The 24,425-nt window shown below is 44.6% G+C and overlaps 1 protein-coding gene across 1 annotated transcript in view; it reads left to right on the forward strand.

The window, feature by feature from the left end:
- Positions 1-23,606, forward strand: part of LOC126101195 (uncharacterized) — a 128,933-nt gene extending 105,327 nt beyond the window's left edge. Inside the window, exons 5-6 of the mRNA XM_049911891.1 lie at positions 2,058-2,267; positions 23,457-23,606. Coding sequence (XP_049767848.1) covers positions 2,058-2,267; positions 23,457-23,606 — 360 coding nt within the window. The remainder of the gene's footprint in view (positions 1-2,057; positions 2,268-23,456) is intronic.
- The last annotated feature ends 819 nt before the right edge of the window (positions 23,607-24,425 follow it).

The following is a 24,425-nucleotide window of genomic DNA, read 5'->3' on the forward strand; positions in this document are numbered from 1 at the left end:
GTTCTAGAGGACTGATGACCTCTGATGTTAAGTCCCACAGTGCTCAGAGCCATTTGAACTATTTGAACCATATTGTGTGACAGAGTGAATGGCGTCTGAAATTGTCTGTTTTAAATGATTAATGTCGTTGATACATTCACTGTACCCACGTGTCTTCACATAACCCCAAAAGTAAAAGTCTAATGGCGTTAGGTTGCGTCGTTGACTTAGAACCGCGCCTTGCAGCCCACCTTCCTACACACCGCTGGGGAAATTTTGTATCCAGAAACTCGTGAGCCTTGTTGGCGTAGTGTGGAGGAGCGCAGCCTTTTTGGAAGATGACACCTTCGGGCAACTGTAGCACTGCATACAACTGCAACTGGTCAAGATAGTTGCTTGACGTAACAGTCTGATCCGCGAACAAGAATGAGCCATAACTTTATGATGCATGAGGGCACACCATACTTCAGCCTTCGGACTGTTAACGTTCGTACTCAATGTAGGCACGAGGATTTTCCCTAGCTCATATTATGCCATTATAGCGACAAACGCGACCGTAAACGTGGGATGTGGCCTCACCGTTAAACAGAATCTTCTTCATAAATCGTACATCGCAATCGATCTCATTAAGTATACCGGTAACAAATTCGAATCTTTTGGGTCTATCGGTCAGATTGGTAGAAAGCAACAATTGCAATTTGTAAACCGAAAAACGGAGACGTTTGTATAAAATTTATGATGTGCAGTCTTTTTTTAAGGCCTAATTTTCGAGCACAGGCATGCACCTAGCTTTTGGTGCTCCTTGGGTAGCTATCCCATATAGCTTCTACAGATTCATCGTTCACTGAAGGCCTACCAGAAAGGGATTTGTCCAACAAACTGCCGGTATCCTTTACCTGCTTATCCCACCGAAGAATGCTATTTATAAGTGGTGAATTTTCGTTGGGCACGCGACGATATTCATGTTGAATACTGTCCAACGCGGCGTAAGTTTGAACCTTTTCTTTTTGTTTCCGTTAGCCACAACAGAGTTTTCATAACTGCACCATAACTTTAAGAACGCACAGTATTATTAACTGCGTATTTTTTTTATTTGTTACTGAGCAGGATAACTACACTCTTAAGAAGCTCTCAACGTTAGTTGACGTTTTAGGATTCGGTAACTTCTACAATACAATAGCTGGCTATACGATAGATGTAGACGTCCGTCGATCTAGCCGGAGATATGGGTCCTCTCGGTCGGCTGGTACTCGATCGGCGCTGCAGTACAGCGGCTTCGGTGATATCTTCTCGGAGACTCTGCTATAGCGGTTGCCATTAGCAGCGGACGAAGACTGGTCTGCCTTCAACCGGTCGGGCCTATAGAGTGAGCTGGAGCCAATAGAAACCCGGCGTAGGAATCCGTGGCCGGATATACCGCGGCGACCTCTGCAAGGAAAGGTTCCTGTTAATCGACTGGAATCTTCGGCGTGTTTACCTGATGTCTTCGCCTGTTTGGCTGTTGGTTTGTTTCCCTCATAGCATGGCTGTTATGCGGTGCTGCCTGCCATTTAGGGAACCCGATGGCAGACAGTACAGAATACATATATAACAAATAATTGAAAACTTTAGTTGTAAGCGCTACTCTGCTGTGAAGAGTGGGTCAGGAAGGAAAAACATGACGAGGGCCATAAAATCTAATAGAATGACTAAATTCCTTAAAGTTTCGACTTATTACACCACTCGACCAGGAGATATCGATCGCAGTGAAAGGATTTATGGGAGAGCTGGAGGGTGTGGTTGGTAGCGCGGCGGTCGATATCCTCATGTATTAGGGGGGGATAGGGAGGAGGGTGGAGTGGAGGAATGGGAATGCATGACGTAGACAAGCTGTATAGGAAAAGACACAAGAGCTCAACCGCCATTTACTGTTGGTAGTCCGTTTGTTAACGGGGTCGGCATATGTGGCTTCCTACCTGCGAGGGATTCGCCTCCGCAGGTAGCGGCCGCATGGCGACTCCGAAGCTGAGTAGCAGTGAGTGAGTTGTCACATCGACGTCAGAGCGCTGCGCAAGACTTTGATCTCTGGACGCCCGCAGGTGGCGTTCTGCTACGTGATCGCCAACTGCTTCCGGCGGCGGAAGAAGCAGGCGGGGGCGGTGACGCCCGGGGGACCACCGGGGGCGGCCGCCGGCGAAGGGGGCGTCGCTTCCAGGCGCTCCTCCGCCTCCTCCAGCTCCAGCAGCAGCGGACGCGCCAGCATCCTCAGCGCTCTCGTCTCCGTGCTGGGAGGCGCCGTCAGTCCACAGGTGAGGACGGTAATTCAACTTCTATGAGTCCGCAGCTCGTGGTCTAGCAGCTAGCGTTATTGTTTCTGTATCATGGGGTCCCTGGTTCTATTCCCGGCTGGCTTGGAAAATTTCTCTGCTCGGGGACTGGGAGTTTGTGTTGTCCTTATCATATGAGTATCATCATCATCTTTCGTGACAGTACCTAGAATGGACTGTGTAAAAATTGGACTGTGTAAACATTGGGATTTTGTACGGGCGCTGATGATCGCGCAATTGAGCACCCCACAAACTAAACATCGTCATCATCGTTATCATCAACCTCTATGGCAACAATCTGCAGACCGTCAACTCGTCAATCTCAGCGTCATACTTTGTTTTATGGTATGATTACATTTTAGGGTTCCCGTTTTGCGTAGAGCCATCTGAAGTTTATTGTGTATGAATTCAGTTTATTGTGTTTGCACCGTTGGCCGATGCTTGCGAATAGCTGTGTTGACCGGTGTTAGAGCAGCTGTACTCTTGAATCTGCTGAGACCACCACCAGGTGGTCGTCAGCACCGTTGTCCTCATCCAGTTGATGTAGGAGGGGTCCAAAGGCGATATCCCAAAAGATGGGACCACACATTGATCCTTGAGGGCAACGTTTGGTGACTCTTTTAATCATTTCCTGATTTCCCCGCTCGCCATTCAACCACCCTCTTTCTACTGTAATCCGAGAGGCTGTCGTAGAGGGTGTTAGTCTTGCAGACGTTGCGGGCCACCAGTGATTACTGAAGGCGTCAGAAATGTCTATAAGAATAGCAACTATGATTTTTTTCCCTATGTTATTAACAGTGGTTGGTACCTTATTTAGTGCCTCATATATAGATTTCCCCGCCCTGAAACCGAATTGGTGCGGACTAAGGCCCAGGAGCTCCCTGTGCGTTTCCAAGCGATCGTACAGAAGTCGTTCCTGGACCTTGGCCAAGACGTTAACTAAGCATATAGGTCTGTACATTTTTGGATGTGAAGGATCATTGACTTCTGATTTTTTAATTATGACGGGATTTGCCGTTTTACAACCGCAGGTACCCGTCCTAGCCGTAACGCTTCGTTGAGCAGATCCGGGGAGGAGTTTCTTTAGCAGGAATTCCGCAGAACTTCTCCATCGCTCTGTTAAGGTGCCATCATCTCATCTCAGCGTTGCTAAGACTAGTGGCGTCTTCAGATGCTCCTTTTGCATTTTGAAGGACTCTCCCCAAATATTGGTTTAGAGCTATTTCTTCACGTCTGTGTTTCAATGTTCTTCTCAGGTTCTTTGTAACTCTTGTTTGTAACATTGCTTTGCTTCCCTGAACTGTATGAGTCTGACATCTCTGTCCCTTACTGTTGTAGCTCTTTGATACTATTTCTGTTTGTTTCTTGCTTCTTTGCGCAGCCTTGATAGTCTTCTAGCCCATGGTATGTTTAGCTTTCGTCCTGTGTCAGCGGTCGGAATTGCAGCCCTTTGTGCTTTTTGTAGTAAGTCAGTCAAAACATGTGCTTTATAATCCACTGACCCCTCAATTGCATGCAGGGGAAAGACCTCAATCATCTGTCTTAGTTCTGCCCAGTCCGCCTTATGAAATAACAATCGCTGATGTCTGTCCTGTGTAGGCATGTATATTTGTGTATCTATGTCTATCGATGTAACCATTCGGTTTCGGGCTGCGATGTACTGGTTGAGGATGGGGAGCAATGGAGATTAGCGGACATGACATTACCGAGAAGCGCCAACACGTTAAATGGCGGGTGGATACCTGGCAAAGGGAATGGGAATTAGTGATAAAGGCCGTAGGGTATATCATTTCTCCCCAGACATCAGGGAACGTCTGAGACTGAGCCATATCAGTGCCCGGCTCGGTATGGTTCACTTTCTGACAGATCACGGCCCTTATTCTGAGCACTTTACACCGCGTAGGCCGCAGCCTACTGCTTGTACATGTGGGAAACATGGCATGGATCTCCAGAACACATACTTTTTCACTGTCACCAATACAGAGCAGAACACCAGACAGAACGCAGCACAACAATGACGTGATACGGGTAATAAGAGGCAAAGACGAGTGGTGCACCAACACAGACAGCAGTACCAAGTACCGAAACACACACTCACCCAAACAGAAAACACTTTCACCGACACGTACCACAGACAGCCTTACACAACATCTAAAATAATTAAACTATATAAGAATAAACGATGTAATGCACTCAACCCTGTAAATCTGTTCTAGCTTAAGTATAAACATCAGGCATATCCATCCCGCGGTCATTACACCGCTGTTGGGTTGTAACGTTTGTAACTGAACACTTAGTGTATGTGTAACATAACACGTGAAATTCAAGAAATATAATATACGAACTGAAGGTTAATTAATAACCCCAAGAAATAATGTTCTTTACACTCACACACCACTGCATTTTCCACAACGTACATAATAGTTATAGTATTTTTGTGAATAGTGTTTAGAAATATTAATCAGTAAACTGGACTGTAGTGAACCGGGACTGGAAGGCTCGAAGCAGTTCCGAAGCTTTCAGACCAGGCTGGCTCAGATAGAGTAACATTTCTCTCTCTCTCTCTCTTTCTCTTACTGTCAAAGCCTTTCCTATCGCCTTCTGTCATCATATCTTCTTAAAATTTGAATGTTTTTGTGGTTTTTCCTTTAAATTTGTAATTTATTTTTAATTTATTATTACTTCCACTCTCATTGCTGAAAACAATAATTGCTGTTTGCAATTTGGAATATGTTTTGTAATCAACATGAAAAGCTTTAAAATGAATGACCTGTTATAAAATGTAAGGCAACAGGTCTCTAAATGAGCAACAAATCGAATCAACTCAGTCTTATTTTTGTACGGTTATAGAAATGTACATCATCAGCCATTATTTTTGAAACTTTAGGCCTGTTTAGGTTACTGGTTTCAGGGCCTCAGTAGCGCCTTCTTCAAACCCTGTGTGGTTACAAAAAATTAATAAAGTGTACAGTAAGTTCAAGATTACAATAAAACTGTTATATAAAATACACACAAGTAATTAACTAGGAACTACAGTAATATTAACAACACTAGTTCATGGACATAAGACATAGGTACATCAGGTCTGTTAAGACAAGTACAGAACATAATGGCGTCACTGCTACGAAATGTAGCAAACCTACATATTCAGCGTCCAAGACGTGAAACACATTTATTAAGCAGTCAAAAATAAGAAATCTCTCAGGGAAGATGTTATGGAGATGATATAAAAAGATAAAATTATAATTTATGGAAAATATATACAGATTAGTAGTGGAAAAATGGTAATGATTCACTGCATTACATAACAGTTCGAGGTAGGATTGTGTGCAATGTGTTTGTAGCATCAAAACAAATTATTTATTAGGTTGAAAAGAAAATACGAAAAGATATCATGCGTAAAAATATATCAAGCAATGTCGTGAAAAGCACACAAGTTGGTACACATGCGAAGTTCGGTGAAAACATGGAAACGGGCAGTAAGAAATAACAGCCACTAAGTTACAAGAATATCCCATCAGTAACAAAGATATGGAATACTTGTCATGTTATATAAGAAAAGAAGTATGGGATGGAAAGCAACAGGACAATAACTCATTAACCTTTATAATGATAGAATATCATAAGGAAGTGGATTGGTGTGCCTTATTATTGACAATATGCACTATCCAAGGGAGAACAACACCTTAAGTAGAAATGACTATGAATGAAGTGGGAGCTGGACCAGAGTAGCCGCTCCATCTGAAAGAGCAAGAACGAACGAAAGGTTGATATAAGCAACTGTAAGAGCGATGCTATATCAGCTTGATAGCGAACGTGATGGTACGTAATGAGAAAGCGAACTAAGAATTAAAAAAAAAAAAATCATGTAAAGCATCTAATAGGATTTAAGTGAAAAAAGGTACTCTGGATATATAAAATTATTTAAAATACCAGTAGAATTATAACCATAAGTAAGTAGAAGGAAGGTATGCACAAATAATTACCAGGCATAAAAACATTTCATTAACACGTGGATGACGATGTATCATTAAAAGCTCAACAGGAGCTGTAAGGTGTCAGACAAATCCAACACCTTCTATGAAAATCCTGACATGAGAAGCAAATCCAGTAGTATGTCACATAGCTCTGAATAAATCGTGACATTAAATTAACCAAAGTAATACGAGTAACGAGTGAGCAAATGGAATACCCCAGACTAACAAAAGAATGCCTAAATGCATGTCATACCTTCCCACCGTGAGACAGACGCAGTTCCGAGGGGAGAAACGAGAACAGAAGACGAGAGCAGAACCGTGTTAACCTGGAAGGCCCTACGATAAGGGACGGACACCCACGTCGCCAGCTAACCGCTAGGACCACACCCCAGCCGAAAGTTTTAGCGTGAGACTTTTTCGCGTCTCTGTTACGTCAGGACCACCCCCCAGCCCATGTTAAAAGATAGAGCCCTCCAGAAAAACAGTATAGATCTTACGATAGCACTAAAAGGACCACACCAGCTGCAAGTTTTAGCGTGAGACTTTTTCGCGTCTCTGTTACGTTGCAAACTTTAAAAACATTGCCCCACCACGAAAAGTATAACGTTTCTCATTGGATAGACAAAATTTTTGTAGGCGGAGCTTAAGGTTAACATTGAGACCCTGATTGGCCAGATGAAAACACAGCCAGATAGTTTTTTTAAACCAACTTCGGTAAATTGTAGTAAGGAGAAGTAGGAGAGAGTTGCTTCCGAGACGGCGAGGTGAGCGGAGCTGTGCTGTCCACCGCCCCCTGACGAACACCGACAAGGTAATGAACGCACGTGATGCCGCATAAAAGTGCATAAAGCTTCACTCAGAACTGCAGAAGTCTCATCTGTTACACCCCTTTTTGCGTAATACTAGTGTCGATCGTCAATTAAAGCTCATGGTGTTCACATTTGCCACTTGAAGTAAAAATCTGAAACGCGATGATTTTTCTGTTATATAGTTATTGAGAAGCCACATCAGCCACTGTAATTTACGACAAGTTAGATCAGTAATTAAAGATAATTGAGGGTCACTGTAGACCATTTTGATAGTTTTCTCTTTTGTGAAACTTAATTTAAACTGAGATTATAGATGTGATATGGCATAGGTCATCCTTCGATCCATTGTAGAACTTGGAAACCCATTCAGGGAATATTCGTTCACATTTTTGTTGAACGTAGTTGGTTTTTACCATCCTGTATTAAAACATTTCCTTTTATCAATAGTGCAATTTATAAACAATGTTTTGTGAGTAGAATAAAATTTGCAATGGTAAACTTAACTGCTTTTTCGACGTTATTTTACCAGCTAACTAAAAATAGGAAAGCTTGAACCCCTTCCACTAAATTTAGTTAGTATTAAGATTCTTTTACAGGGAGTGCAGTGGAGCTGACGCTGAAATCATTAAGTATTTGGTTATATCATCGCTAGTCTCACTGAACTCTTCTGAATTCTACATGTCATGTGTGGTCTGACGTCTCCTTACCAGCAACAGGTCCCAGGTTCAAACTAGTCAATTCCCTAAAAAAGACGCTCAGAGCGTCGTTGCGCGAAAGTGGTAGGGAGACACGATATAGAACAAACAGACACCACCCAGAATGTTAGAGTGCACATAATTAATGCGGAAATACAACTCGGGAAAAACCTAAATCAACCCAAAATACTTAGTAGGAAATGGTTTAAAGTAACCTCTCAGTTGGAAAAACGTACAATGGGAAATTCGGGTTAGTGTATATGGAAAAGATTCGAAACCAGTTTAACATCATGAATATAAGTAAAATTGATTCCTGAAACATGTGACCCTCTATTAGTAAAGGATAGAAATGGATACTGCCAGTAATATAAATAATCCGAGCTATGGCTTATCAAGGCTTTTTGTTATTTTATGTCTGTAACATATATTACAGGATACTTAAAATGTTGACAAGCTCAAAGGTGGCCATAAATTTAAAAAAAATGGCTCTTAATTTATGGAATCAAACACTTGAAAATGGCATAAAAGAGCCGAAACCTAGGTTGTACTTAAATAAAAAATAAGACACCCAAATGGAGGTGTGTTCCTTTAAAAAATATTGTACGATGTTGCTCAGCACCATCAAGAACTGTTTCCTTGTTTCTTGATTGTTTAGATTGCTCGGGGACACAAACATAATGGCGGACGCCACAGCTCGGGTATATTTTGCAGAATGCTACATGTAAACACGTAAAACTGCCTAACATCACTGAACACATATGTACCAGAGTAATCATCCAAAAGATGTGTAAAAATAAACATAATGCCAAACAAAAGCACAAAAAAGGCAACGTCAACAAACTGGAAAGGAAATAATATGGATAACAGTGCGAACGTACAAGATGCGTCTGAAAAGTTCGGTGAATGGCCTCAGAAAATAAAGGAGACAAGAATTTCAAACAAACTACCTTTACTGGCCTTCAAGGTAATCACCATTAGCTGCAAAACGCTTCTGACATCGCTTGTAAAGCTACTACAACTGTCAGCAAATGCTTCTAGTGGAATCGCTCGAAGCATCGTGGTCGAACGTTGCTGGATATCGGTATCATCACAGTAGATGAGACGTGGCGCTAGCAATACGATCCGGAGGCCAAGCGACAGTCAATAGCGCGGTGTCCATCGTCTTCCCAGCCTCCGTCGGGTAGAAATACTTGATCGAGCAAGCCTTTGCTGTCAAAAAAGTGCTCAACATCGTCTTAATTTTAGATTTTGTCACCAGACTATCTTCTTGTTCTTCTTCTCTTTTTGTAGGAAATACATATGTAGAGAACAGAGCTTACTGTTAATTGACATTCTTTTCTCACAATTAAACTTTCCCTGTACAGTTGGTAATGATCATAAGCGGGCGTAAATCCCGTGGAATGGAAAAAGGATTTCTTGACCTTCTACATCTACATATACATCTACATGGATACTCTGCAAATCACGTTTAAGTGCCTGGCAGAGGGATCATCGAACCACCGCCACAATTCTCTATTATTACGATCTCGTATAGCGCGCGGAATGCATGAACATCTATATCTTTCCGTACGAGCTCTGGTTTGCCTAATTTCATTATGGTGATCGTACCTCCCCATGTAGGTGGCTGTCAACAAAATATTTTCGCATTCGGAGGAGAAAGTTGGTCATTGGAATTTCGCGAGAAGATTCCGTCACAACGAAAAACGCCTTTCTTTTAATGATTTTCAGCCCAAATCCTGTATCATTTCTGTGACACTCTCTCCCATATTTCGCGATAATACAAAACGTGCTGCCTTTCTTTGAACTTTTTCGATGTACTCCGTCAGTCCTATCTGGTGGGGATCACACACCAGGCAGTATTCCAAAAGAGGACGGACAAGCGTAGTGTAGGCAGTCTGCTTAGTAGGTCTGTTACATTTTCTAAGTGTCCTGCCAATAAAACGCAGCCTTTGGTTAGCCTTCCCCACAACATTTTCTATGTGTTCTTTCCAATTTCAGTTGTTCGTAATTGTAATACCTAGGTATTTAGTTGAATTTACGGCTTTTAGATTAGACTGATTTATCGCGTAACCGAAGTTTAACGAGTTCCTTTTAGCACTCATGTGGATGACCTCACACTTTTCGTTATTTAGGGTCAAAAGCCACTTTTCGCACCATTCAGATATTTTTTCTAAAACGTTTGGCAGTTTGGTTTGATCTTCTGATGACCTTATTAGTCGATAAATGACAGCGTCATCTGCAAACAACCGAAGACGGCTACTCAGATTGCCTCCCAAATCGTTTTTATAGATAAGGAACAGCAAAGGGCCTATAACACTACCTTGGGGAACGCCTGAAATCACTTCTGTTTTACTCGATGACTTTCCGTCAGTTACTACGAACTGTGACCTCTCTGACAGGAAATCGCAAATCCAGACACATAACTGAGACGATATTCCACAAGCACGCAATTTCACTACGAGCCGCTTGTGTGGTACAGTGTCAAAAGCGTTCCGGAAATCCAGGAATACGGAATCGATCTGAAATCCCTTGCCAATAGCACTCAGTACTTCATGTGAATAAAGAGCTAGTTGTGTTTCACAGGACCGATGTTTTCTAAACCCATGTTGACTGTGTGTCAACAGACCGTTTCCTTCGAGGTAATTCATCATGGCACGCTATTTCAAATTATATGGAGACAAAACGGAGTGAATATTGCATAAACCACTCAGAATACTCGTATCGAATTTAGTTAGTAAAATGTTGCGAACGGCATAATGTCGCTGTGCTACCAGTTGACGTGGCGACAGTTCAGACCAGAACAAAACACCCTCCAGGAAATCATAATTACTTGCGCATGCGGAAATATTTAAAAGAAAAGCAACCATACTACAATCTCTTTACCATCACTAGGTTGAAGAGAAAATTTTGACCATTATGATACCCGTCCGGTGTGGCCGAGCGGTTCTAGGCGCTACAGTCTGGAACCGCGCGACCGCTATGGTCGTAGTTGCGTATGGGCCTCTGCACAGGTGCCTTGTTCGTGCACCCGTGACGAAGGCTGGAATTTTCACACCAGTACAGCAGCTGAACGTCCAGCGAGTGCCACAGGTGGTCTCTCGAGATAAATCACTTTTTACGCTTCATCGGACAAATGGCCGTTGCAGTGTGTGGCGTGAAACGTCTGAAAGCAAACACCCAGAAACAATCGTCGGAAGGGTTCATGCCAGAGGAGGGAACCTTATGTTTTCGTGGCGTTCTACGGGCAATCTCGACATTCTGAAATGCAGAGTGTATCAACAAATGTATTCATCTATCTTTGGGGAACACGGCCAACCCTTACTTGCAGTTTGATTTTCCTCATCGCGAAGGCATCTACCAGCAGGACAATGCAACGAGTCTCACAACTCACATTGTACGAGCGTAGTTCGAAGAGCACTAAGATTAGTTTACCACACTCTCCCGACCACCAGTCTCTTCAAATTTAAACCCAATCGAGAATCTATGGGATCATCTCATTCGAGGTGTTCGCACTATGGATCCTCAACCGAGAACGCTCGCGCAGCTCGCCACACCAGTGTTCGGTATGGCTCCACATCCCTGTCGATACCTTCCAGAACCTCACTGAGTCTATTCTTGCACGTCTCATACCGGTCCACTCTGGAAAAGGTTGTTGTCCAGGCTTGTGGCAGGTGGCCACGTGACAGGGTTTATCCTGCGTACACACGTGGCAATTTTCTCACGGTTTCTTCTCGCAAAGATCTTGATAATTTTAAGAGAATGTTGTCTTTTTCAGTTGGTTTGTTACGACTCATATCTTTCAGATTCCTGACAAATATTTCTCGCAGTATTATATATTCGAGACGTAGACACCAGCATTCGGGTAGTATCGTAATATGGGAATGTTGATGACAAAGTTTTAAATCTCGTCTCGCAGCAATGAAATTACGAAATTAATTTTTGTGTTGTTTGCAGGTAAACGTCCCCCGCACTAGTACGCGTTAAAATCCACTCGCCACAGTACCATACGACCCCTCTAGAGAAAAATAAACAAAGTTGTGGAAACCATTCCGAAGTGAAATTAGAGTGCGGTCATTCATTTTCGCTATTTGAAGGGCAAAAATACTGCAACAATCCATTCTGAGTTGATGAAAGTTTGCGGTATCGATGCAGCCAATGTATCATTACATGACACATTGGTTATCTGGCGCAGTGGTCCCCAGTGTCCTCAAACAAGTCAAAGGCGAAGAACAAGGTGAAAAACGTGGCAGTGAAGGACGTGGAACGGTAAGACAGGAGGAAGCCCTGCAGCTCGAAGATCGACGCATCACAATTGAGGCGATAGCGTAAAAATAGAAAATGAGTCACGGATCAGTTTTCAACACCCTGCGCGACATTTTGGACATAAAAAATCTAATAGTCGAGAAGTTCCGCAACTGCTGAGACCCATTCACAAATCCCAACGAACCGAGGCAGCACGGAAAATGTTACAGGTGTGTCGGGCCAATTCGTAGAATTCCTTCGCCACCTAATCAGCATTGACGAGTACTCGATGTACCTCTGTGTTATGCCGAGACAAAGGAAAGCAGAGAAAACATGCGGATTCATCACCGACGAAGAACGGAGAAAATGAGCTGAAGATGTGAATTGAAATTTGTGTTATGTAGAGCTATGTTAGCTATTATGCTGTGGTGGTGTAGTGACTAGCATACCTGTCTAGTAAGGAAGGAGGCCTAGCTTCAAATCCCGACCATGGCACATTTTTTAATTCATTTCTTTAGCTTCCATCATTATCGTAGATGAAGAACGTTAAGATCCAACCACCATGTAGGGCAAGCTGATGTTCAGCGTTATCTGGGACTGTCATGGTATTGAGCTACAAGATTGTGTTCGTAAGTGATAAATCATCACGGCATCACATTAGTCAAATCTCCCGTTTACACGTGACTGTCAGGAAACAAAAGAAAAATTCGGAGTAGGAATTGAAATCCATGGAGAGGAAATAAAAACTTTGAGGTTCACCGATGACATCGTAATTCTGTCAGACACAGCAAAGGACCTGGAAGAGCAGCTGAACGGAATGGACAGTGTCATGAAAGGAGGATATAAGATGAACATCAACAAAAGCAAAACGAGGATAATGGAATGCAGTCGAGTTACGTCGGGTCATGCTGAGGGAATTAGATTAAGAAATGAGACACTTAAAGTAGTAGATGAGATATGCTATTTGGGAACCAAATTAACTGATGATGGTCGAAGTAGAGAGGATGTAAAATGTAGACTGGCAACGGCAAGGAAAGCGTTTCTGAAGAAGAGAAATTTGTTAACAGCGAGTATGGATTTAAGTGTCAGGAAGTTGTTTCTGAAAGTATTTGTATGGAGTGCAGCCATGTATGTAAGTGAAACACGAACGATAAATAGTTTGGACAAGAAGAGAATAGAAGCTTTCGGAATGTGGTGCTACAGGAGAGTGCTGAAGATTAGATTGGTAGATCACATAACTAATGAGGAGGTATTGAATACAATTGGGGAGAAGAGGAGTTTGTGGCACAACTCGACTAGAAGAAGGGATCGGTTGGTAGGACATGTTCTGAGGCATCAAGGAATCACCAATTTAGTATTGGAGGGCAGCGTGGAGGGTAAAAATCGCAGAGGAAGACCAAGAGATGAATACAGTAAGCAGATTCAGAAGAATGTAGGTTACAGTAGGTACTGGGAGATGAATAAGCTTGCACAGGATAGAGTAGCACGGAGAGCTGCATCTAACCAGTCTCAGGACTGAAGACCACAACAACAACAACATCATCAGGAATTTATGGGTGGGCAGCTGGCTGCCCGCTGGCTGAATCCGGAGGAAGAAATTCGTGGACTCGCATTCGGGAGGACGACGGTTCAATCCCGCGTTCGGCCATCCTGATTTAGGTTTTACGTGATTTCCCTAAATCACTCCGGCAAATGCCGGGATGGTTCCTTTGAAAGCGCACGGCCGACTTCCTTCCCCGTCCTTCCCTAATCCGATGTGACCGATGACCTCACTGTCTGGTCTTCTTCTCCAAACAACCCAACCCAAACCAAGAAATTCGTGGGAGAGAGAAAGAGGCATTCGCATTGTACACTACTGGCCATTAAAATTGCTACACCAAGAAGAAATGCAGATGATAAACGGGTATTCATTAGACAAATTTATTATACTAGAACTGGCATGTGATTACATTTTCACGCAATTTGGGTGCATAGATCCTGAGAAATCAGTACCCAGAACAACAACCTCCGGCCGTAATAACGGCCTTGATACGCCTGGGCATTGAGTCAAACAGAGCTTGGATGGCGTGTACAGGTGCAGCTGCCCATGCAGCTTCAACACGGTACCACAGTTCATCAAGAGTAGTGACTGGCGTATTGTGACGAGCCAGTTGCTCGGCCACCATTGATCAGACGTTTTCAGTTGGTGAGAGATCTTGAGAAAGTGCTGGACAGGGCAGCAGTCGAACATTTTCTGTATCCAGAAACGCCCTGCGGTCGTGCATTGTCCTGCTGAAATGTAGTGTTTCGCAGGGATAGAATGAAGGGTAGAGCCACGGGTCGTAACACATCTGAAATGTAACGTCCTCTGTTCAAAGTGCCGTCAATGCGAGGAAGAGGTGACGGAGACGTGTAACCAATGGCACCCCATACCATCACGCTGGGTGATAAGCCAGTATGGCGATGACGAATACACGCTTCCAATGTGCGTTCACCGCGGTGACGCCAAACACGGATGCGACCATCATGATGCTGTAAACAGAACCTGGATTCATCCGAAAAATGGACGTTTTCCCATTCGTGCACCCAGGTTCGTCGTTGAGTACACCATCGCAAGCTCTCCTGTCTGTGATGCAGCGTCAAGGGTAACCGCAGCCATGGTCTCCGAGCTGATAGTCAATGCTGCTGCAAACGTCGTCGAACTGTTCGTGCAGATGGTTGTTGTCTTGCAAACGTCCCCATCTGTTGACTCAGGGATCGAGACGTGGCTGCACGATCCGTTACATCCATGCGGATAAGGTGCCTGTCATCTCGACTGCTAGTGATACGCGGCCGTTGGGATCCAGCACGGCACTCCGTATTACTTTTCTGAACCCACCGATTCCATATTCTGCTAACAGTCATTGGATGTCGATCAAAGCGACCAGCAATGTCACGATACGACAAACCGCAATCGTGATAGGATAAAATCCGACCTTTATCAAAGTCGGAAACGTGATGTTACGCATTTCTCCTCCTTACACGAGGCATCACAACAACGTTTCACCAGGCAACGCCGGTCAACTGCTGTTTGTATATGAGAAATCGGTTGGATAGTTTCCTCATGTCAGCACGTTGTAGGTGTCGCCACCGGCGCCAACCTTGTGTGAATGCTCTGAAAAGCTAATCATTTTCATATCACAGTACCTTCTTCCTGTCGGTTAAATTTCGCGTCTGTAGCTCGCCATCTTCGTGGTGTAAGAATTTTAATGGCCAGTAGTGTATTACGCCTGTGAATCATTTTCACATATTTCCGTATTTTGGTTGTCTATTCTTTCTCTTATTAGTATTAGTAAATAACTGTCTGTTGTGGACGTGTTAGAACACTTGAAATGTTGACACTCAAGGTCATTTATTAGAAATTAGCTGCAACCAGTTACTTTTACAGGTGGTTCTTATTCCATGACATTATAACATGGCTGGCATCCCATCTTCAGATGTTTACATTTATTTACGTGTCGTCAGTATCTCTTCTTTATTAATGGCGTTGCAGAATTCTGCATTTTTTTAGACAGCTATTGCAAAACGTCGTAAGTGAAGAAACAATGCTGACGATGTGCAAATAAATGTAGACATCCGAAAATATGGTGACATATTATGAACGTACTCTCAGAAACGCGTGCTTTAACACATCATTTGTTGGTGTGTCGTGCTAAGAAAGGGGTGCCGTTCATATTGGTGGGGTTATCCCCCTAAACATCAACGTCATGAACAGTATAGTTTTGAATTTATGCTCTAGGAGCGCTGCTGTTGCGTTACGCGATGAGAAGGCCTTCGAGCTTTAGGGAGTAGGTGAGTCAGGTCCGCTGTTCACCAGAGGCTGCCTATGCCTCTGAAGACGAACCGTTGTGGGAGACTCTTCGAGGGAATATTTTTACTCCACAACATCACAACAACGTCTTGACTTACTGTTCACACGACACAGTCAGGCATACATCTTCGGGCTATCCGATGTAGCATCACTTCCCTATTCTTCTGTGATGATTGACTGCTTCCTCTTTCTTTGGGCGAAGAAACCATTGCGTCGCACGCTTACCCATATTGATGACGAGGTGACTTTACGAGGTACAAAGCTTCCTGAACAGCCAAAATGCAGACTTGTACAAGCAAGGCCCGCCAAGTCGCCCATTCCGGGGAAAAATGTGTCATATTGGAAGGTGAATACGTTTTAAGATTCTAATAGTCCTGCTGCTACATTTCAAGCAATACGAAGATAATAATGTGATGAAACTTAGATATTTAGCAGTAACATTTCTCTGTCTGAGCTATCAGGTATGCATATCTTAATCAGTAAACGTTGGGAAGAGGCACTGTAGGAAAGGTGTTCCAGAGTTGCTTGTTGCATAACTTAGAAAACAATGAAAATAATCATCCGAATTATTTGATGGAATTCGTGGCTCAGCTCGTAGTCCAGTACATTTCGAAATATGATTCTTCAAGAGGCCCAGGTTTTACATGTTTCCGAAAAGGTATTAATTTGTTCAGTTTGAATTATCGTAGTATATCCTCAGATTCAGCGTATCCAACAATTCAGTTTCATCAGTCTATATAAATAAAAATGTAGATGTTGATTTGTTCGGAATCGTTAATCTGCGAAAGTTCTTGACCGACTGGATTGAAATTTCGGCCAAACGATGAATTCTAAACCGGACAACTTTCTAGGTGCCCAACTGTGCAAATATATATGTACTTTAATACATGTAATATAAAAATATATGTATGCGATATACGAAGAGAAAACTTTGTTAGCAAAAATTTCGAAATGTACCTTTCCGATTTAATTCAAAGTTTTACACGTTATGTAATAAGCGTACAGACTCACGTAGACCACATACCCTTTAATGTATAAATGTACATACATAAAATATACAATAGCCAAATGTTGTTACCAAACAGAGAAGGTTGTATTTAAGGCTTACTGGTTTATGATTGGAATACTACTACAGAAACTCAGTTTTTAATAACAGTTAACAATGCTCAAGGTCAGAGAGAGGGCAAAGAGGAGATTGACAGGGGAGTGGGAGGAAATGGACATACACTCCTGGAAATTGAAATAAGAACACCGTGAATTCATTGTCCCAGGAAGGGGAAACTTTATTGACACATTCCTGGGGTCAGATACATCACATGATCACACTGACAGAACCACAGGCACATAGACACAGGCAACAGAGCATGCACAATGTCGGCACTAGTACAGTGTATATCCACCTTTCGCAGCAATGCAGGCTGCTATTCTCCCATGGAGACGATCGTAGAGATGCTGGATGTAGTCCTGTGGAACGGCTTTCCATGCCATTTCCACCTGGCGCCTCAGTTGGACCAGCGTTCGTGCTGGACGTGCAGACCGCGTGAGACGACGCTTCATCCAGTCCCAAACATGCTCAATGGGGGACAGATCCGGAGATCTTGCTGGCCAGGGTAGTTGACTTACACCTTCTAGAGCACGTTGGGTGGCACGGGATACATGCGGACGTGCATTGTCCTGTTGGAACAGCAAGTTCCCTTGCCGGTCTAGGAATGGTAGAACGATGGGTTCGATGACGGTTTGGATGTACCGTGCACTATTCAGTGTCCCCTCGACTATCACCAGTAGTGTACGGCCAGTGTAGGAGATCGCTCCCCACACCATGATGCCGGGTGTTGGCCCTGTGTGCCTCGGTCGTATGCAGTCCTGATTGTGGCGTTCACCTGCACGGCGCCAAACACGCATACGACCATCATTGGCACCAAGACAGAAGCGACTCTCATCGCTGAAGACGACACGTCTCCATTCGTCCCTCCATTCACGCCTGTCGCGACACCACTGGAGGCGGGCTGCACGATGTTGGGGCGTGAGCGGAAGACGGCCTAACGGTGTGCGGGACCGTAGCCCAGCTTCATGGAGACGGTTGCGAATGGTCCTCGCCGATACCCCAGGAGCAACAGTGTTCCTAATTTGCTGGGAAGTGGCGGTGCGTTCCCCTACGGCACTGCGTAGGATCCTACGGTCTTGGCGTGCATCCGTGCGTCGCTGCGGTCCAGTCCCAGGTCGACGGGCACGTGCACCTTCCGCCGACCACTGGCGACAACATCGATGTACTGTGGAGACCTCACGCCCCACGTGTTGAGCAATTCGGCGGTACGTCCACCCGGCCTCCCGCATGCCCACTATACGCCCTCGCTCAAAGTCCGTCAACTGCACATACGGTTCACGTCCACGCTGTCGCGGCATGCTACCAGTGTTAAAGACTGCGATGGAGCTCCGTATGCCGCGGCAAACTGGCTGACACTGACGGCGGCGGTGCACAAATGCTGCGCAGCTAGCGCCATTCGACGGCCAACACCGCGGTTCCTGGTGTGTCCGCTGTGCCGTGCGTGTGATCATTGCTTGTACAGCCCTCTCGCAGTGTCCGGAGCAAGTATGGTGGGTCTGACACACCGGTGTCAATGTGTTCTTTTTTCCATTTCCAGGAGTGTAGAAAACAGGAAGGAGGAGATGGACAGAAAGAAGTACATGGAGGGAGATGAGAGAGGAGAATATGGATAAAGAAATGTGTGAGGAGGTGGTGGACAGATAGGGGGAGAGAGAGGTTGCGGGAGGAGATGTAGAGAAAGGGGGGGATGGATAAAGAAAGGGATAGGGGGAGATGGACAGACAGGGGAGAGAAGGAGATTAGGACGTATATCCAATTACCATACATATTATAAACGTGTGCTTCCTCTTTCCTTTCTTTTCCATTTAAGCAGACTGAGACACGGCAACGGTAGCAGTGTATAAAACAACTGACACAGCAGATCACCTTCAAAATGAACACTGATTTCAAGATCGACGCATTTGTATTTCTTCTCATTATTAATGAATCACAGTCAGTTCTTCACTTAATCTTACAAACAAAGCCGGCTGTGGTGGCCGAGCGGTTCTAGGCGCTACAGTCTGGAACCGCGCGACCGCTACGGTCGCAGGTTCGAATCCTGCGTTGGGCATGGATGTGTGTGATGTCCTTAGGCTAGTTAGGTTTAAGTAGTTCTAAGTTCTAGGGGACTGATGACCTCAGAAGTTGAGTCCCATAGTGCTCGGAGCCATTTGAACCATTTTTTTTACGTACAAGCATGTCCCCATTCTTCCTTCCCACCAACGTTCACTCACTAGACTCTACAAAGACTCTCTCTAATAAACTAAACAAAGATATGACAACTCATTGACGCAAAGCGTCAGCGATCTTTTTAACAGCTAGTCTGAATTAACATTTACCAAAATAATAATATTTTAACTAAAACAGTTATATATTCTTAAATAAAATTTTGAAACGAACTTTTGGTAACCGAATAATGCTAAAAACATAAATATATGCCAGTTACTGACGAAAGAAACAGTTGGAATTTTATAGGACAATTAACGTTTTTAAAAGTAAAAAAAAAAAACATTACAGAAAAATCTAAAATGAAGAAATAAATTTAGAATAAATGTCTCCAGACAACACATTGATCCCAAAAACTCTCTTCATGAACGTAAAATCTACAATTTTCGAAGCAACATAGTCAAAAAGTGGATGGAATCGGAGAGTTAGTTAAACGTAAAATGTATCGCCAGCTACTACTTAACAGAAGTTCCCATGGTACAGATTCGTTATATGGTAATAACTTGCCTCCTATTTTGGGGTGTTCTTTAAAACTTTGCACTGAAGTGACAAAAGTCATGGGAAACCTCCCACTATAGTGGCAGACCTTTTGAACGGGTGGAGCAACTCGACGTGGCATGGATTCAACAAGTCGTTGGGAGTCCCCTGCAGAAATATTGAGCCAAGCTGCGACTGTAGCCATCCATAATTGTGAAGGTGTTGCTGGTGCAGGATTTTGTGTACGAACTCACCTGTCGATGATGTCCCATAAACGTGCGATGGGATTCATGTCTGACGATCTGGATGGCCAAATCGTTCGATCGACCTGTCCAGAATGTTCTTCAAAACTAATTACGAACAACTGAGGCCTGGTGGCAGGGCGCTTTGTCATCCATAAACATTCCATCGTTGTTTGGGAACATGAAGTCCATGAACGGTTGTAAATAGTCTCCAAGTAGCCGAACATAAACATTTGAAGTCAATGATCGGTTCAGTTGGAGCAGAGAAGCCAGTCCACTCTATATACACACGGCCCACGCCATTATGAAACGACCAACGGCTTGCACAGTGCCTTGTTGATAACCTGGATGTATGGCTTCGTGGGGTGTGCGCCACACTCGACCCCTATCATGAGAGTTTACCAACGGCACTCATCATCAAGCCGTTGTTTTGAATTCGGCTGTGGCACAACCGACATGGTCGCAAGCCCAGGAGAGGCACTGCAGGAGATGTGCTGTTACCAAAGGCAGTCGCATCGGTGTCTGCTGCCGTAGCCCATTAACCCCCGCTTTGGCCGCACTGTCCTATCGAACACGTTCGTCGTAGCTACGTGAAGGCCGTCGGCTACTGCGTTGTCCGTGGTGAGAGGTCATGCCTGAAATGTGGTATTGTCGGCACATTCTTGACGCTGTAGATCTCTGAGTACTGAATTCCCTAATGATTTCCGGATCAGAGCTCCACTGCAATGCCGAGCACGGACAAGTGTCTTCAGTTTTAGAAACGTTCAGTCATAAATAAAGACTTCCTTCTATAGAAAGTTTGGAAAAGACATTCTTTATACCAATTGCTTCATATTGTATTAAGTAAATAAACCAAACAAGCAATAAGCCTCCTAATTCAGGCGATAGCAAGGAAAGGTGTTTGTATCATTCTCACTAACCGCTTTTTCGTAATAAAGAACAGCAGTAATTGTTTATTCCCTATTGTACGTCGACGAAACGGGAGTAACTCAGTCATACCAACAGTGTTTGTCGGTATTTTTGCGTGATATTTTAAAGTCCTCCAGAAGGTCTCTTGAACGATGAGCTGCGTTAGCGTAATGGTTAAAGTGTTTGGCTGCTAAGCGAAAAGTTCTGAGTTTTGTTCGGTGCTTAACATTTTCTTTATTTAAAAACAATATCGAAGTGTCTTACTTCATGAATTTTATTCGTTTCAATGTAATTTTTTGAAATTTCTAGTGGCAACTAAAATCGACCATACGGAAAGTATACGCTGTGTACTTTTACCTCTGCAAACGCTTCAAAATTTCGTGCAATGGTTTATTACATCTAATGCTGCACAATAACTGCGTTGAACATCGAAACAAAATTAAGCCATTTATGGGAGGAAGGTGTCAGTCAAGAAAATGCGTAAAAATCAAATTTTTGGGCCAAATAGTTTTTGTGAAATTGAATGATGAAGTGTGCCAAAGCAGTCGGAACATCATGTGTCTGCACAGGCGGGCAGTGCAGTGATGACAAAATGGCGCACAGCGCGGAATGCGGGGAGCACGTCTCTGTCGCAGGGAAAGGGTTAATGCGGCCGTGGTGGCTTTACTTCATAAACTGCGCGCTCCCCCCTAAACGTAAGTTTGCGAACTGTACTATGGCGCTGCTTCTCTTGGCGCGGCCGGCCGGGGTAGCCGAGGGGTTCTAGGCGCTACAGTCTGGAACCGCGCGACCGCTACGGTCGCAGATTCGAAACCTGCCTCGGGAATCGATGTATGTGATGCCCTTAGGTTAGTTAGGTTTAGGTAGTTCTAAGTTCTAGGGGACTGATGACCTTAGAAGTTAAGTCCCATAGTGCTCAGAGCCATTTGAACCATTTTTTTCTCTTGGCGCGTGCAACTGGCAACGCAGCAATCTCTCGCGTCTGGGAGGGCATGCGCGAACCGCCAAGATACGAGGTGCATTCAAGTTCTAAGGCCTCCGATTTTTTTTCTAATTAACTACTCACCCGAAATCGATGAAACTGGCGTCACTTCTCGACGTAATCGCCCTGCAGACGTATACATCTTTCACAACGCTGACGCCATGATTCCATGGCAGCGGCGAAGGCTTCTTTAGGAGTCTGTTTTGACCACTGGAAAATCGCTGAGGCAATAGCAGCACGGCTGGTGAATGTGCGGCCACGGAGAGTGTCTTTCATTGCTGGAAATAGCCAAAAGTCACTAGGAGCCAGGTCAGGTGAGTAGGGAGCATGAGGAATCACTTCAAAGTTGTTATCACGAAGAAACTGTTGCGTAACGTTAGCTCGATGTGCGGGTGCGTTGCCTTGGTGAAACAGCACACGCGCAGCCCTTCCCGGACGTTTTTGTTGTAGTGCAGGAAGGAATTTGTTCTTCAAAACATTTTCGTAGGATGCACCTGTTACCGTAGTGTCCTTTGGAACGCAATGGGTAAGGATTACGCCCTCGCTGTCCCAGAACATGGACACCATCATTTTTTCAGCACTGGCGGTTACCCGAAAATTTTTTGGTGGCGGTGAATCTGTGTGCTTCCATTGAGCTGACTGGCGCTTTGTTTCTGGATTGAAAAATGGCATCCACGTCTCATCCATTGTCACAACCGACGAAAAGAAAGTCCCATTCATGCTGTCGTTGCGCGTCAACATTGCTTGGCAACATGCCACACGGGCAGCCATGTGGTCGTCCGTCAGCATTCGTAGCACCCACCTGGATGACACTTTTTTGCATTTTCAGGTCGTCATGCAGGATTGTGTCCACAGAACCCACAGAAATGCCAACTCTGGAGGCGATCTGTTCAACAGTCATTCGGCGATCCCCCAAAATAATTCTCTCCACTTTCTCGATCATGTCGTCAGACTGGCTCGTGCGAGGCCGAGGTTGTTTCGGTTTTTTGTCACACAATGTTCTGCCTTCATTAAACTGTCGCACCCACGAACGCACTTTCGACACATCCATAACTCCATCACCACATGTCTCCTTCAACTGTCGATGAATTTCAGTTAGTTTCACACCACGCAAATTCAGAAAACGAATGATTGCACGCTGTTCAAGTAAGGAAAACGTCGCCATTTTAAGTATTTAAAACAGTTCTTATTCTCGCCGCTGGCGGTAAAATTCCATCTGCCGTACGGTGCTGCCATCTCTGGGACGTATTGACAATGAAGGCGGCCTCATTTTAAAACAATGCGCATGTGTCTCTCTCTTTCCAGTCCAGAGAAAAAAAATCGGAGGCCTTAGAACTTGAATGCACCTCGTAAAAGAACTATAGTTCCAACTACTATTAAGCGTTCGAAGTCTGTTAATTCCTGTCGTGCTGCCGTAATCACGTCGGAAACCTTTTCACATGAATCTCCTGAGTACAAATGACAGCGCCGCCAATACAATGCCCTTTCATACCTTGTGTGCGCGATCCTACCACCACATGCCTGTGATGCATATCACTACCCCATGACTTTAGTCACCTCAGTGTATGTCTTCCTCTCGCTGATGTAGAAATGAACATCCCGAGTTTTGTTTCGCCTCTTAATATTTCAATTTCTCTCTCGTGCGTGTGTACACCGGCGCCTCGTCACAAGAGCCGCGCGCGGCCTCCGTCGGTTGCAGGAGCAGGCGGTGGCGCACCGAGCCTCGGGGCCGGCGAGGAGCGCCAGCCAGCAGCGGAGGGGTCGCCAGTCGTCGTCGGGCTCCCGCAGCCGGTCGTCGACGTCGCTGTCGCAGCCGTCGGTGCTGGAAGCGCGCCAGACCAGCCAGTGACCAGCGGCGCCGCCGTCCCGCTCAACTGCTCACCACGGTTCACCAAACATTCGCCGAAACCCACTTTCTTCCGTTGTGCCCTGCATGTCACGCCATATGTCGTGTAGTGTTCCTATCTGTATAGTTTCTATCAAGGAAGGCACCTACAATTTTCTTTGTTCGATTATTTTACGTGGCAGGAGTAGACCTATCACGTCCTTTTTAATTAGAAAACCAGATACAGAAAACGAAGCAAAAGAACAGCTCCCGGTGGGGCACTTACCTTACGTCACGGGCCTCAGCGACCAGACCCACGAGGAAGAGGAGCCGTGCCGTGTACACTTCAGGTCTCCTACGGGGAGCGAGTAATCGTTTCAAAGGAATGGTGCAACTACACTACTGGCCATTAAAATTGCTACACCACGAAGATGACGTGCTACAAAAGCAAAATTTAACCGACAGCAAGAAGATGCTGCGATATGCAAATTATTAGCTTTTCAGAGCATTCACACAAGATTGGCGCCGGTGGCGACACCTACAACATGCTGAAATGAGGAAACTTTCCAACCGATTTCTCATACACAAACAGCAGTTCACCGGCGTTGCCTGTTGAAACGTTGTTGTGATGCCTCGTGTAAGGAGGAGAAATGTGCAACATCACGTTTCCGACTTTGATAAAGATCGGATTGTAGCCTATCGCGATTGCGGTTTATCGTACCGCGACATTGCTGCTCGCGTTGGTCGAGATCCAATGACTGTTAGCAGAATATGGAATCGGTGGGATCAGGAGGGTAATACGGAACGCCGTCCTGGATCCCAACGGCGTCGTATCACTAGCAG

Source organism: Schistocerca cancellata, chromosome 9, assembly GCF_023864275.1.
Source record: "Schistocerca cancellata isolate TAMUIC-IGC-003103 chromosome 9, iqSchCanc2.1, whole genome shotgun sequence".
Lineage (NCBI taxonomy): Eukaryota > Metazoa > Arthropoda > Insecta > Orthoptera > Acrididae > Schistocerca > Schistocerca cancellata.